Source organism: Panthera pardus, unplaced genomic scaffold (genome assembly GCF_024362965.1).
Source record: "Panthera pardus isolate Hobbes unplaced genomic scaffold, ASM2436296v1 HiC_scaffold_2, whole genome shotgun sequence".
In the NCBI taxonomy this organism is placed as follows: Eukaryota; Metazoa; Chordata; class Mammalia; order Carnivora; family Felidae; genus Panthera; species Panthera pardus.
The window spans coordinates 41,184,804-41,201,009 of NW_026526765.1; the positions used below are offsets into that span (position 1 = coordinate 41,184,804).

Sequence of the window (16,206 nt, forward strand, 5' to 3'; positions counted from 1 at the left end):
TGTTTTAAGTGTCTTACAGATGCAGTCACTTATTCAACAAATATTAACTGAGTATTACTCTGGGCCAGGCATTGTACAGTGTGACAGGAACAAGACAGGCAAGGTTCCTTGGAGCTTACATTTTATCGGTGGAGTGAACTTAAGTCATTTTTCAGAGAGAATTGGGTCATAAGAACTAAACGTTTTTAAGGTATACTACCAAACAAAGAAAACATTTTTTACATAAATGCAGATACTCAAATAACCCAACCGTAACATGCATCGAGCCTTTCAAGAACATACCTGATGTCTCCAGTGAGATAGTGTGATGCTCAGTTAAAGAAGGCAGAGACTTCTCACCAGTCCTGTAGGTGTCTGAGGTTCGGCCTCATTTCCTTTGTCTTCATTCATACATTTGCAAAATTGGGAGAATAGCCTATTTTTTCAATAGGATTATTTTTAGGATGACTTATGTGACTTTTTCAAATAGTGAAGGTCCTGAAGGGGGCTGCTGTATGATCTTCTGTCTTGATCTGCCTTTAGAATTGCATACTGTTGGTTGGCGTATTAATTATACTCAAGGTTTTCATAATGCTTTAAATTTTAAAGTGCTTCCCAGTATCTTATCCAAGCGTATATTCCGTTAATGTGAGTGGTAAGAGAGGCTACTTAGAGCCATAGCATCTCCATGAGTCCAGATCCCTGGAAACAGTACTTAAAGTGACAGCCTTTCTTCTTGGCAAAAAGTAACTGTTCGGCCTGTGCTTTTTTGTTTTAGGACCCAGTGGTCTTCAGCGTGTCGTAAAACCAACCCCAATTACTGTTCATGATTCAGAGAGTGATGATGAGGAAGACAGTCTAGAACTTCAAGAAGTCTGGATTCCTAAGAATGGTGCTCGGCGTTACTCTGAGCGTGAAGAAAAATCTGGAGAGTCCGTGCAGTCCAGGGAATTGTCAGGTGAGAGATGTTGTCTTGCCGGGACCTGTTAGTGGGAGTCATCATGAGAATTGACAGACACACTTGACCTTTGTATAATGTGTCCTTACCACAACTTGTGGTGCAGTTAACGTATCCTTACGGAATGTGACAGGAGGCGAGAAGGGCAGTAGCCCAAGGGGGAGGGGAATCTGGGTGGTGCTCTCGAGGGCAGGTGTAGCACAACAAAAATATTCTGGAATCAAGGCTCAGGGAAGAAAAGACGTGAGGATTACTTCCACAGTAGAGGCTTTGTGGCACCAGGGTACCAGGGATTAGTGAGAGGCCTGGGCCTCACATGGGGGATGACCCCCGAGGCATCCAGAGCAGTGAGGAGACAACCACTCCCCAGTTGACAGTCTGTCCAGGTGTGCTTAGTGAATGTTGGTGGCTAGCTTGGTGCTTGAGGGAGTCCTGAAGTGTGTTCTTACAATCCCTGCCTCCCTTTGTATCTTAGTCAACAGCCTTCTACCCTTTTTCCTCACCAAGAAACTATAATTGTCTTAACCTTCAGTTCACTCTTCTTCCTTGTCTCTCCTTCCCTTCTGTTTCTCAGAACCACATGCTTACCACTATGAGAAAGGATGAGGTTTTTACAAATTGTCCACTAATTTCCCTTGGGTACCCTACACCTTAATGTGTTTGAGTGCTCAGTATACATTTAACACGGAACCGGGAATATATACACACTTCTGTGTGGAAAGCTCGGTTCTTTAGACTTGGAATCGTTTACTAACCAATGACTGATTACTCAATTCTCATTTTGTTCCTTTACAGAAATTCGGGTATCTTCACACTGTGGTTGAAAGGGGCTTTTACAGAAACTCAAATTTAGGAAAAGGAATGTAACCAGCTGACTAATGTTTCCTAGAAAGTTCAGTTTCTGAATTTAGGAACTAGATCTGTCAGCCAGACAAAATCTTATTGAAGTATTCTTTTATGTACTCCTTGAGCCTTACTGTGCCCCAGGTACTATGTTAAGTGCAGTGAGGGATGCAGAGATGAAGACGTCATGACCCCTCTCTCTCTAGGGAACCTCTAGTCTGGTCGAAGAGTTGGGTCAGAAATCTAAACAGTAATATCACAGGGCATATACTACAGGGGCTTTGGGTGGGGGTGCAGAAGAGATTGGACAGAGGTGAAGGCTGAAGAATTGGTGAGAACAAAGGCCCTGAGGTAGCAAGGCAGGGTAGGTTGAGAGACAGGTTTGGGCTATAGCGTGTAGAGTGTATACAGGGGGGATGAAACCAGAAGGGTAGTTTGGCATTAGATCATGATGGGCCTTGGAGGCTGAACTGAGGAGAATAAACCAGGTAGGCAGTAGAGACCACAGGGAGTTTTTTGAGCAGCTGAGTGATGTCACCATTATGCTCTAGGAAAACTAGTGTACGTTGTTTCCTGTTCCAGATTTACTCTTGCCTTTTGTCCAGAATTTGTACTGAAATCTTTTCTTTTCCTCGGGCCGTTCTTCTTTTTCTGTAAGCAGTAAGTGGAAAAGGCAAGACTCCACTTCGAAAGAGGTACAGCTCCCATCAGATGGGCCAGTCGAAGCAGTGTCCCCTCGAGGAAAGCAGCTGTGAGAAAGGCTGTCAGGTCACCAGTGAGCAGATCAAAGCCGATATGAAAGCAGCTAGGGATATTCCTGAAAAGAAAAAAAACAAGGATGTGTATCCCAGCTGCAGCAGCGCCACCGCCAGCACAGCGGGAGCCTCCAGCTCACACAGCACTGCTTCTCAAAGCCCCGACTTTGTAAGGACGGTGAACAGCGGCGGCTCTTCCGAGCCTAGCCCTTCCGAAGTGGATGTGTCCAGGCAGTGTGTCTGCTCCCCCGGTGGGTCAGAGGACTCTGAGGCCATGGAGGAGGGAGATGCAGAGAGTTCTGTCTGCCCCAGATGCTGCTGTCACAGGCCCCAGGAACCCCAAAGGAGAACTAGCAGGTGTTCTGATGAGGAACGTCCTTCAACCAGCCGAGCCTGTGTTGTGAATGGCCCGGATGGTACGAGATCCGCCTTTTCCTTTAGGACTCTGCCACAAGGGGGGTCTTCAGGCCCAGCACATGATGAGAGGACTAATGGGAGTGGCTCTGGGGCTACAGGTGAGGACAGGAGGGGGAGCTCCCAGCCTGAGAGCTGTGACGTGCAGTCTAATGAAGACTACCCTCGGAGGCCCCTAACAAGGGCGAGGAGCAGACTCTCCCATGTACCGCTGGTATCTGAGTCAGGTATGACAATGCTGCCAGGATTAGCGACTGCAGGTTAGGCCTTGACAAGGGCATGAGCTCATTCTATACGTTTTCTTGCCTAAAGCCGCTTTGGCGGATTGAATTGTGTGTTGGGGGATCTGTGATCAATCATGCAGAGTTTGATCTAATTTTCAGTGGTGGGGGGTGGGGGCGGGGGCGGAGGGAGGTGTGTAAAAGAGCTTGTAAAACATCCACCCCAGGAAAACTCAAATAGTCAAGCCGCTAAGAGAGATATAATTGTGTGTATATTGACCCTAAATACAGTACCGATGCTGATGTCTAAGTCCCGTGTAACTCTGCTCCCATCCCACACTGAGGGGAGTCGTAACCCTCAGTGAAGCTTTAAACCTTAGCCAAAGGGTGAGGACCTCAAGTTGCCGAGGCTGGGGAACGTAACATAGGGGTTTGCCCCTCTGTCTGCCTCTGCAGTACTTAGTAAGTTTTTCCTGAAATCTAGTTTTGCTTCCAGGTAGGTTTGCTGAGAGATGAGCAGGTAAGTGGGTAATGTAGCTGAGAATTCTTTTTGGTGAAAATACACTGAAAACATATATATATGTGTGTATGTGTGTAATTTCATTAATATTTATGATGTATATGTCAAGGCATTGGGTTGGGTGGGGTAAGCACATTTCTCAACCATAGTTTTTATTTCTGACCTTATTTTTAAGTAATCTCTCCTGCTTTTATTAAGTCATGAATAGCTATCAATGAATAATAATATATTTTAATTTTTTCCAGGTCTCCCTCACTTTTAAAATCTTAAAATCTGCTCCAGAATGTAGTTAGGGTGTTTTTGTTTACCAAATAGAACTGAGCTTATCAAATCATGTGGAGCTAAACTAAAAAAAAAAAAAAAAAAGCTTTCATAAGATAAATATGAGATCTTCCTTCACTATGTGCTAATCATCATAGTAGCATAAACTCATCATTAAATATAAGTTCTACTTCAACATTTCACTACGGTTTACAGACACTAGTTCTGGCGTACGACGAAAATACTTCCCCAAGCTGGAATTTTAAGTGTTTTATTATATCAGTTTTTTTTTTTTTTTTTTTAATGCATAACGTAAAATTCACCATTTTAACCATTTTGAAGTATACGTTTCTTTGGCGTTAAATACATTCACATTGTTTTGCAACCATCACCACCATGTATCTGAACGTTTTCATCCTCCCAAGTGGAAACTGTGTGCCCATTAAACGGAAACTCCCCATGACGATGCCTTTTGTTGCATGGTTTTTCATGGTTGTAAAGTCACATCTACAAGTTTCCCCTTTCTGATTTCTTTATTTTTCTGCTGTGGAAGACCTTCCTTGAATATGCCTCCAGTCATTGTTTACATCTGATTTGTTTTTCATTTGTTTATTTTAGCTCTTTATTTTAACCTGCAGGCAGTGAGCTTTATTTTTTTATTCCAAATTGTCATTAAGTTATTTTTATTTCAGTACTATTCATTGACCTCCATTCTCATTCTTTTGAGATGCTTTTTTATCATGTACTTTACATATACTTAGGTTTATCTCTGGCCATTCTGTTCTGTTCCCGTGTTCTGTCCTCTTTCATTCTTCTTCAAAATTTCTTTGGCTAGTCATGCATGTCTCATTCATTTTTATGGTTGTATTTTATAATGATTTTGTCAGGCTCCACAAGCAAATCTTGGTTTTTGTTTAGAATTCCATTACATCGATCTACTGAAAAGATAATTGTCATTTTTACAGCATGGAGTCTTCCCACTTAGGGACTGTTCTGTCTCCCATTTTGTCTTTTGTCCCTCAGTAAACTTTTCAGTTGCTGCTGTTTTGAGGGGTTTTGTTTTGTTTTTATTTTTAATGTAAATCATGTATGTTCTGTTACCCTCTTTACCATTTCCTTCGGACTTGTTTCAGGACTGGAACTTGTCTTAGCTGAAATAATTCTCTAGAAATAAAAAAAAAAAATCTCATTTTTACTTTTTTAGGTAAATTACATCTGTTTTCTTGTGTGATTTTTTTTCAATTTGAGAAAGCTTCTAATGTGTGTGTAGCTGATCGTACAGTAGATATATGGTTTCCTCATATTTTTTAAACAGTACAAATGTCCATTTACGTTCAGTAACAGCTTTTCTGGAGAAATGTCAAAGTGCTAATTTTAGTATTATCTGGATCTCATTTGGAAAGAACAAGTTATTTGAGTGGCTTTCAACTTGCTGTTTTTGATCCAGCATGTTTTTGATATCTGTTGGCCATTCTGCTCTTCAGAGTTTTAAGGAGAAAAATACAGACTAATAAAAGAACAAACTTGATCGAGTGTTATGGATTTTTTAATATCACTTTATCAAAGAAAATGTTTGAGCTTTTACTTTGGTTTTCTTATGTAGTGTTAAAACTCTGTTAGAAGCTAACATAGTTATGTCATGAATTCTTATTTTCGGAATAAATGACTGTAAGTTGCTCTTTGTATCCTCACTGTATACTTTATAAAATAAATATCACAAAAATAACTAATTGGATTGTCAAAGAATAGCATTTAAGGTTGGTTAATATGGTATGGTTCTCATAAATACTAACCTCTTTTCCTGACATCCCAAGACTGAATTGGTTTGTTTTCTGTATTTCCGTAGCATCTTCTACGCCAATGTTAACTATACTGTGTCATAATTCTGTGTTTTACTGTCTGTCTTTCCAATAGACTGAGCTCCATGAGGGCAGGGAGAGTGTCTTCTTGTTTGCAATTTTATTCCCAATTTCTGGCATTGTGTGTTACATGGTTTGGGGCTCAGTGAATAATTGTCAACTTAATAAGTGGTAGGAACCAACATATGAGGTATGTTGATGCTGGTGGATGTATGAAATCACTATGAATCGTTCCTAAACAAAGAGGGAAGCATGAGAAGAAGAAAAAAAAAAAATGACAAATTCTTTTTTTCTTTTACCATTGGAAGGAAGCCTTTGTTTTTGATGCTTATCTACATATAAAGTGTGACTCAGTTTTATAACTTTTCTTAGAAAATATGAACTGCCAATTTGGGCACTCTGGAGAGCAGGAAATTTAACCTTGAACCCCATGTTCTGATCAATTAAAGGGGAGAGGAAAGAGAGCAATCCAGGAAGGTGAAAAGTTTGAAAATCAGATCATGAAAAGAGAATGCTAAGAGAAGATTCTACTTTCAAAATTGTCCTGAAGGAATGGAAACAGACTTTTTTTTGTTTTTTGTTTTCATTTTTGGGGTACTGGGAGACAAACCAGTTCCTATTATTGGTTATGAATTTTGTCTGCTATGTGACACGTGCTGCGTGACACGTCACATAGCAGACAAAATCTTGTCAATAAAGATGATGAGATTTTACGTGACGTTCCTTCAAGAATACTGTGGAAGAAGGCCTTTGGTGGATTAGATCAGTAGTCCTCATCTTTTTTCTGAAACCCCAGGGTTTTGTTTGGGTTCAGGGTCTTTAGCGGAAGATTGATGGGTAGAACTCTGAGGCTCCCTTTTAGGTTTCACCAAGAGCAGCTGCTTCCAGTGGGTTTGCATAGTAAGATTTCCCAAAGATTTCAGATGGTGGAGGAAAGGTTCTGGTGTGTAAAAAGAAAAGCACTTAGATTAGATCTCTAGAGTCGTCTCTAACCCAAGCCTCTGGGAATTTGCAGTATTTGCACGTTGTTTCCCTGTCTTTCTTGCTAACCGTTGACGTTTAAGGTTACAGAAGTACCAAGTAGGATGAAAGCAGTGTGGTGAGATTTAATTCATGAAGATCAACCTAATTGCATGCAGTAAATGCTCTGCTACAGAATGCTTATCAAAAATGAGGACGGTGATTTTTTTTTTTTAGTGTCTTGTCTTAGAATGTATATGTGCTTGTTAAAGTTTTAGAGATGAATTTAGACCTTGCATTTAGATAAAATCAAGATAAAATCAAGATAACACTTGCTTTTGTAATTAAACTATCATGTGTTACAACAACACTAGTAAATGAGTCAGGGCCTTACTAAGAAGGATCTGGTAGATAAATGAGACCACAAGTTTTGTAGCATAGTGACGAGCACTAGATGGCCTGGCATTGCCTCCTGCTTCCACCCTTCCACGGTGGCAGGCTCTTCTGGTGTCCCATGTCTCTATTTCCTCGTGTGTAAAACAGGGAGAATAATCTCTCTCAGAGGGCTGTTTTAAGGATTAAATTAGTTAATACAAATAAAACGCTTAGAAAAGTGCCTGACACACAGTAAGTGCTCAGTAAATATTTGCCATTATTGTTATTCCATTTACGTATCCGTCATGCATTTCGGTGAACGTTGATTCAATAAATGTTCATTTTAGATCACTGCTAGTGGCTGACATTGACTCAAAGGTGAAATAAAGCGGTCTTGTTGCCTTCAAGGAGCTTTCAGTTTAAGTTGAGAAATAAGTGTACAGGGAATTACAGAACCATTTATAAGGTTTGGGGACCCAGGTGATTTGTTAGAGCAGGTGGTATTTAAGCTAGACCTTTCAGGAATGGATCGAATTTCAGAAAGTGAGGTCAGGAAAAGGTGTTCTGGGCAGAAGGAGCTAGAATGACTTTTGGCTTCAGATGCATTGGCAATGGCAGATGACCAGGACATGGAGTGGGATAAAATTAAGAACAGGTGTCAGCCCGTGAAACATATTTACTGTTAGTAATTTACTAAATTAGTAATTTAAAGTGTTTAGCAGGAAAGTGGGGAGTTTAATTCACCAACAGTATTTTAGGATGAGTTGAGTGACTAAAGATGGGAATGTTAACTAGATTGCCGAGGCATGAAAAGGGATATCCTATTTGATGTCAGGAAGTCTGAGATCCTGGAGGGTGATGTTGTTTTGGAATAGTCAGTTGGAAATAGCAGTTATGTTCTATTGGGATATAATCCGATTATATTCTATTGGGAACCAAGTCCTAGATTTGAGAGTCACATTGACAGAGTTCATACATATGCAGTTGAGCACATTCTCTTGGAGGAAAGAAAGCTAAAAGCTAAAGTTTGGATTTTCCTCTTGCCTTTTCTAGAGGTTGCCAAAACAAAGCCACGGCATGCCATGAAGCGGAAACGGACAGCAGATAAGTCCACCAGTACCAGCGACCCTGTGATTGAGGATGACCATGTGCAGGTGAAGAAAAAAACCCTCGCTTAACTTTCAGTCTAGCCAAGGTCCTGAATAATGACTCCAGATTCCATCTTTATACGTATAATTTTTTTTGCCCTAAAAGAGAAGAAATTGGTAACAGCTGCTTTGTAGCTTGTGCCAGTGAAAACATTTAAGCTTTAAAAAAACATCTGCAGAAAGATACATCATTTAAAGTTTCTCTCTTTGTAGGTCCTCGTATTAAAATCCAAAAATCTTGTTGGAGTCACCATGACCAACTGTGGAATCACAGATCTAGTGCTAAAAGACTGTCCCAAGATGATGTTCATCCACGGTATGTCTTAAGGCCTGGGTCATACGAGAGCGTCAAGAATGAGTTTAAAGAATTAAGGACTCATAAATACTACAAGAACATTTCTTTATTTTTTCCAAGGAATCATTACATCGGGTTCTCATTCTGTCCTTGTTGTCATTCTCAGTTACTCCATAGTATTTGTGAGGGACCGTGTGCAGAGGCTTCTTCTTATAAAATAGCCTCTCCTCTGCTTTCCTCCAAATGGTAATTGTTACTTCATCTAGCAGAGTAGATTAACAACATGTATGGGCTTCGGGGTCCGGTAGATCTCAGCTTGAGTCCTGTCCCTACCATTTGCCAAGCTGTAGGACGTTGGACAGCTTTTGTGTTCATGTTCTGTGGACACTGGTGACTGGGCCTGAGGTGCTTAATGGCTCTAGATTTGATCGACGTGGTCGATCATCACCTCAGTTTCTGGCATAATATCTTTAGTCCAGGCCCCACTTTTCTTCTCAGTCCGCGTGTTTCCAGTCCATCTTTACTTATGTACATATTCACCTCTGAACGAATAACAGGGTGTTAACTTGTGTGAGCTTTTATAATTTCAGATATATAGTATGTCCATTTTTCCATTTTCACTCAAAATTATAGTTTTGATATCTGTCCGTGTAGAATTATGAAGCTATGACATGTTTGTTGCCTTGGACGAGTTCTATATTCTCTGTGTTCATCTTTTTCAGTCTGTAAAGTGTGCATAATTACGCTTACCCTGTAAACACATAATTGTGAGGATTAAGTGCAATGATGTGTGTGCACATGTGTGTGTCTGTGTGTATATGTACACGTACACATAGTAGAGGGTCTGACCTCTAAAAGCTTACCAGATGTTAATTTGTATTCTATTAGTATTGCAGTATTACAGGCTTCCTTTTTTTTTTTTTTTTTTTTTTTTTGCATTTTTATGTTACTGGTAGTAAACAAAGCTAGGTAATCCTTACCAGTTTGTCATAAACAAGGAGAATCCCAGAAAGAAGAGATAAAACTAAGAAATAAACACTACCTCTCTCCTGGATTCTAGAAAACTCTAGACCCTATGTTCACCCTTAAGAGTGGTACTTTACTCCATTCCAGCCGATGAAGTTTTAGACTGTCTACTGAACAGCCATCTCCTCTTGGACTTTCCTCGTAAAACACAGTAGGGGCACATCAAAAGCTCAGGGGTCATAACAGCAGGGCAGCCCCGGCAGTGCTCCCCGCTCTGAGGTCTGAGAATCTTCCTCTCAGCCTTTGGACTCTGCTGCTTTTTGACCTCTCATTCGTTTCTCTGTTCAGCTCTTGGAGAATCTGGCTGGCGCCTGACTCTGATGGTTCATTCACCCCATATCTTCTCTAAAGGTGCACGTTGAAACCTGTATCCCATCTCGTCCGCTCTCTTTTCCTCCTTTCCTGTCCCCAGCCCTGCTTGCCCTTCTTCCTGCCAGGTCACAGAAGGAGAAAATAAGCCAGAAAGGCAGAGACTTGGCTCAGCCCTCTGACCTCAAGCTGGTTACAGGGAGGTGGGGACATTTGGGTCAAGGACATCATGAGGTGTCTTATTAAAGAAATCAAGCGTATCAGTTTGATTACGGTTTTATCTCTTGCATCTGATTGTCTCTTGAATTGGACTAAGTTGAAATCCATAGTAAAAATTGGATTAGAATGAACTTTATGGTTAAAAATAGAGGAAAGGGATATTTTTCTGAAGTTGAGCATACTGTTGCAGTTAAATGCATTTATTATATAAGTTATTTTTGTTTTAATCCTACACTTTATATGTTAAACGGGGAGAATATTTAATCGTGTTTTCAGGCCAGCATTTTTTTAAATATATTTTTTTAATGTTTATTTTTGAGAGAGAGGAGAGAGACAGCATGAGTGGGGGAGGAACAGAGAGAGGGAGACACAGAATCCTAAGCAGGCTCCAGGCTTTCAGCTGTCAGCACAGAGCCTGGTGTGGGGCTTGAACTCACAGACTGTGAGATCGTGACCTGAGCCAAAGTCGGACGTTGAACCGACTGAGCCACCCAGACATCCCTCAGGCCAGCATTTTTAATAGAACTCTCTGCAGTGATGGAAATGTTCTGTGTCTGTACTGTTTGATATGGTAACCACTGGCCACATGTGACTATTGAACATTCAAACTGTGGCTAATGCCTGATGAACTAAATTGTTAATCTTACTGCATTTTAGTTAATAGAAATTTAAAAAGCTACAGGTGGCTAGTGGCTACCACATCGAACTATACAGCTTCAGACCAAAGTATCCAAATAGTTTTGGGTCTTTTAAGGTTTTCTGTTTATACTTATGATAGGAATTGAAATCAACTCGGCTCATTTCCTGTGGGTGAATGTAAAATAATATATGCAAATTATTCTAGGTTTATTTGAACATTACCCATAAAATTTAACCGTTACCATCATTCATTCTTTTCAGTAAATCTTTTCTAAACAATTTGTATGGTTAAGCAAAGTCATTCTCTGGAATGTGGACTCCTCAAAGTAAAATCTTAGGAAAAAGTTCCTTCAGTGGGAGGGGGTGACCACCTTCTTTTGAACAGGGCAGAATCACGTTTTCAAATCACTTTGATAACTGTTAGTTGTACTTTATGACAGTACTTAACCTGTGTTAAAGATGTTCATGTCTGCGGCATCTTTTGCTAATATAAGTCGGCCCGGTCCTCCAAAGATCATTCTCAAGTGGGCGGTACACTGACTGCTGTATTACTTTGTACGACCTATTCACGGAGCTTATCGTTTCCATTTTGTAGCTACCAGGTGCAGGGTACTGAAACATTTAAAAGTAGAAAATGCACCAATCGTAAATCGATTTGACTACGCACAGTGCAAGAAACTGAATATGGATCAAGTACTAGACCAGATCCTACGGATGCCTCCTGAGAGAAACCGCATCATATACCTCCGCCCGATGCAGCAGGTAACGAGCTCTGCTCTTTTCTGAGGGATGTTGCAGTGATTTTTTTTTTTTTTTTTTTTTTTTAAGTCTCCCACCTTTTTGGACTTGGGATTTAGTCATTGGCTCAACCCGTGGTCATGATTCTTTAGATTCTACACAGTTCTTTTAGCCATACTAGACCACCTTGCCAGTCTTCCTCATTAACGTTTCTCTGTTAGATTTTTGTGGGTTCTTACCAAATGACAGGATGAGGGCAGTCGTTGAAGTTTTTATACTTATTAAAAGTTGTCCGTTTAGAACACAGACTCTGGTTTCAGACCGCCTGATTCACAGTCTCATTCACTGACAGGGAGCGGATTACTTAGCTGCTTTGCCTTAGCTTTTCAGCTATACAATTAGACTAAAAACCTACACTTACTGTGATAGTTAAATTAATGTACGTAGTGTTAGAACAGTTGCATATAGTAAGCAATCCTTTGATAGCTCCTATCCTCCTTATTTTTTCTTTTTATTGTATCTCTATGAGAAGATGGATGTTAGTTGAACCTATTATGTTAACATTTCACAGTACAGGTAAATCAGACTGTCCTGCTGTATGTCTTACATTATACAGTGATGTATGTCAATTACTTCTCAGTAACACTGAGGGAGATAAAAAGTGCAAACACACGTAAGACTCTGCTTGGTGTGATGCCAAAATAAAGTTTAAAGGAAATAGTATATAATTGTTGTAGTCACTGTTTGAGCCTGGCCCCAAAAGACTCATTTCAACAAACACATCCTTTGTTTATAATTTTTGGGGGCTGAAAAATCCACAGGGCATCATCCTTCTCTCGAGAAGTTTGCCTTTCTGGTAGGAGGTAGACACGTATGCCACTAAGATGGTAAGATGGGATTGCAGAAGAGAGATGGGGAAGAGGGCGCTCCATGAGAAGAAAGCAAGTGAGTAAAGGCCACAAGGGGGGCAAGGAAATGTGTTCTGCCATTAGGATTGGCAGTGGGCCAGTTTGGATAGAGTATAGAGCACTACACATTCGCAGCTCTGACACAGCCAGTACCTACACCTGTGAAAAGACATACTCCGAAGTGGATTCCTGGGGTCACTTACCTGCATCTGGATTCCTTGCTTTAGTGGGCATTTATATTAATATGACCATGAGATGGAAATCAGGGCGATTGCCAGGTAGAAAAATTTTGCTGAGCCCCACTCCCCACATGGCCAGCTGTGCTCAGGACTGAATGTGACTATTTGACTTTCAGATCTGCCCAAGATATTAAAACTGAGGTCCCGAAGAAAGATTGTTCATGCTCTAAGGAGCTAGATTTCTAAGGCATTCACTTCCTTTGTCCAAAGCCCTCTCTGTGATGTCTTCCCCAGGTGGACACACTAACATTGGAACAGAAGCTCTTTAGTGGTCCCTACCCCTATCACATCTGTATTATCCACGAGTTCAGTAACCCTCCCAATGTCCGGAACAAAGTGCGTATCCGCAGCTGGATGGATACCATAGCAAACATCAATCAGTAAGTAATCTGTGGTCCCTGGAGGCCTTTTCAGTCATTGCCTATGGGAGGGGTTCCCAGAAACACAACCTAGTTGTTCTTTATTGTAAATGATACTTGTCTGGGCTTTTCAGGCACCGAAACATATGAAATATAACATGTAAAAAAACCTGAGGGAAATGGGGACTTAAAGTGAAAAGCATGCATGCGTATTTGTAACTTTATTTCTGAACTTAGAGAAAAATTGCAGGAACAGACTGTACGTACACATTTGACTTCATTCCTTTAGCCTTAGGGCATGGAAAAGAGATAAAATTAAAGATCTTAAAACTGTGACATTTTGTATCATCAGAAAATTAGACTTTTTATGCCTTTGTTATATAAATGTTTTATTAAGCACCTTACACAAACGACATTTGATTAGAGTGGCTTTCTCTCTTTCCCCGATAGGATTTTGAGGGTAGTGAAGAAAGTAACTTTGAACTGACTAGATGTGTTATCCTCTTCTAGTCTTCTGCTTCTGTTAGTTATTTAATACTTTGTTTGAGATGCTCCCTAGAATCTAGGCCTGATACAATTTTGACAGTCCTTTCTAGAACCCCACACCCCAACATTATTTCCGGTTTTGTAATTTTTAATTTTTTTTTTTTTTTGTTGCCTCCAGAGAGCTCATTAAGTACGAATTCTTCCCTGAAGCTACGCGAAGTGAGGATGATTTAAAGAAATACCCCAAGTACCCGTGGGGGAGAGAAATCTATACTTTAGAAGGTGAGCATTTACAGATGGCTGGAAGCTAAATTAACTAGCTGGTTAACTAACTAGATGGAGAGACAGGTCTTAAGGAAGAGAGGAGTGGGAGCCTTACAGTTTGTCAAGGTGATGGGTGTTTTGACTGTCTGCAGGTAGCAGGGGCCAGATAAATCCTGCTCTCCCTGTGTGAGTCTTTGCCATCCCCCACCTAATCAGAAGCAGTGTGGAAACACAAAAGGTAGAAGAAAATTAAACTTGCTGTATAGTCTGAGAGTTGGAAGTGACTTTAGGGCACCTGTCTCAACTTCTTCATTTTATATAAAGAGAGGGAAAAACGGAGGCTTTTCCTGGAACCAGAGGGTGACCAAAGGTCACATGACCGAATAGCAGCAGAGCTAGAATTAGAATGGACCCTTCCTGGTCCAGCCCTTTTTTGCTCATCGTGAATGAAAGCACATTTTACATTGTGCTTACAGGACACTACCGTGTTTGGCCCCGTCCTTACTGCCCCAGCCTCAGCGCTGTTAACGTGTCGTCTTCTTTCAGGGGTTGTGGATGGAGCTCCGTATTCCATGATCTCTGACTTCCCTTGGTTAAGATCATTGCGGGCAGCAGAACCCAACAGCTTCGCCAGATATGACTTTGAAGACGATGAAGAAAGTAATTATGACCTGCCTTGATTTGTATTCTCCAGTTTGAGTGTATCCTGCTGTGTTAGATGCTTCATACTTCGTTTGAGTTAAAAGCAGTGTAGCCTGTAACTGCTTCCCGTATAATTATTTTTATTTGCTTTTTGTTAGCGTTCGCTTCTCCCCCTGCAAACAGCAGCTCTAAATTTGTACAGTCATCAGTTGATTTACTAGGGATATATGAAGGTTGGCGGGCAGGAGTCCTTGAGACACATTTTTCTAGCTAGATATTTTTATTACCTAAATGTTTATAATTTTCTTGCTCTTTATTAAGAGTTTGTCAACTATATTATTTTGAAATTGTTCCATTTATGCTAATTATATGAAAGGATCTTTTGAGTATAGTTCTTCTCTGAGTGTTAGCACTCTTGAGTACCCATTTGTAGGAAGTTTTTAAAAACCATTTTAGGAGGAGGGGCGCCTGGGTGGCTCAGTCGGTTAAGCGTCCGACTTCGGCTCAGGTCATGAACCCATGGCTTGTGGGTTTGAGCCCTGCATCGGGCTCTGTGCTGACAGCTCAGAGCCTGGAGCCTACTTTGAATTCTGTGTCTCCCTCTCTCTCTGCCCCTCCCCTGCTCGCCCTCTGTGTCTCTCTCTCACATCTTCAATGTGTTTCAAATAAACATTGAAGAAAATATATATATATATGAGATGAAGAAATAGATTTGAAAAACTACACGTACATGTATACATGACTTACCTGTCTGGTGCGTTGTCAGCTTGGGCCTTTAATCATGCATGCTGTCTTGGGCACCAGACATGGCATGTCTGTAATAAGGGGACCCATTTCAAGAGCTGAACGTATTTCCGTCCCATCGCATTACAGGATATAGGCATATCTCATGGACCGGCTTAATCAGGGCCTTTCCAAATGATTCTGGTAATCATACGTGTTTCCCCTTTACTTTCTAATTTCCAAGGCACCATCTATGCTCCTCGAAGGAAAGGGCAGCTGTCTGCAGACATCTGTATGGAAACAATAGGAGAGGAAATCTCGGAGATGCGTCAAATGAAGAAGGGTGTGTTTCAGCGAGTAGTGGCAATTTTTATCCACTATTGTGACGTCAATGGGGAGCCGGTTGAAGATGACTACATTTGACTGGTCCCTCCTACTCTCCAGGTATTCTGGCGGAAAGCCGCTGGGGTCGCTCAGCTGCCGGCGAGTGCCACAGGGATTCAGGGCATGCAGTTTGGAAGCCCTGGCACATTTTGGTATATAGGAAATGTACAAGGAACACTGAAGTTGTATACAAAGATTTGTACATAAAGAAAACATACAAAGACAGTTCCTGAGTACCAACTTTATATCATATGTTTATACAATTTAATTTAAGAATTCATTTTAATGAAGGCAGATAATTGGAAAGAGTTCATTTCGTTCATTTTCGTTCATTTTTCCTGACTTAGTTCATAAAGTGTCACTTTTTGGCTGAGCCCCCAATTTACTATATTCTTGATAATCATTGTCATCCCCTTAAATCTGTGCCTTTTTCTTCTCGAGCAAAGCTGTTTGAGTAAATCTGTTGAAGAGTCTTTTTGTGTCTTGTGTGCTTTTTTTGTGTTATGATTAAAACCAACTAAACCCAATAGTCAGAGGCAACTTTATGTTTGTGTACAAAATGGTGTTTTTTTTCCCCCTTAGTATTATAGTTGCCGTATTTCTTAAAATGAAATAAAAAGATTCATGAGTTTAAAAAAAAAAAACAAACTGAGTTTGAGGGGGGAAATGGAAGTTTCCAAAG

The 16,206-nt window shown here is 40.7% G+C and overlaps 1 protein-coding gene across 7 annotated transcripts in view; it reads left to right on the forward strand.

The window, feature by feature from the left end:
- The window catches only part of FBXO38 (F-box protein 38), a 56,001-nt gene extending 40,004 nt beyond the window's left edge, over positions 1-15,997 (forward strand). For 5 of the 7 annotated variants that reach the window (XM_053906992.1, XM_053906993.1, XM_053906994.1 and 2 more), the window contains 9 exons: positions 758-937; positions 2,442-3,176; positions 8,199-8,299; positions 8,507-8,609; positions 11,377-11,543; positions 12,901-13,046; positions 13,690-13,793; positions 14,322-14,435; positions 15,385-15,997. In XM_053906992.1, coding sequence (XP_053762967.1) covers positions 758-937; positions 2,442-3,176; positions 8,199-8,299; positions 8,507-8,609; positions 11,377-11,543; positions 12,901-13,046; positions 13,690-13,793; positions 14,322-14,435; positions 15,385-15,563 — 1,829 coding nt within the window. In that variant the 3' untranslated portion in view covers positions 15,564-15,997. The remainder of the gene's footprint in view (positions 1-757; positions 938-2,441; positions 3,177-8,198; positions 8,300-8,506; positions 8,610-11,376; positions 11,544-12,900; positions 13,047-13,689; positions 13,794-14,321; positions 14,436-15,384) is intronic. The other 2 variants (XM_053906996.1, XM_053906998.1) reach the window with 2 other exon arrangements.
- Positions 15,998-16,206: the final 209 nt, after the last annotated feature.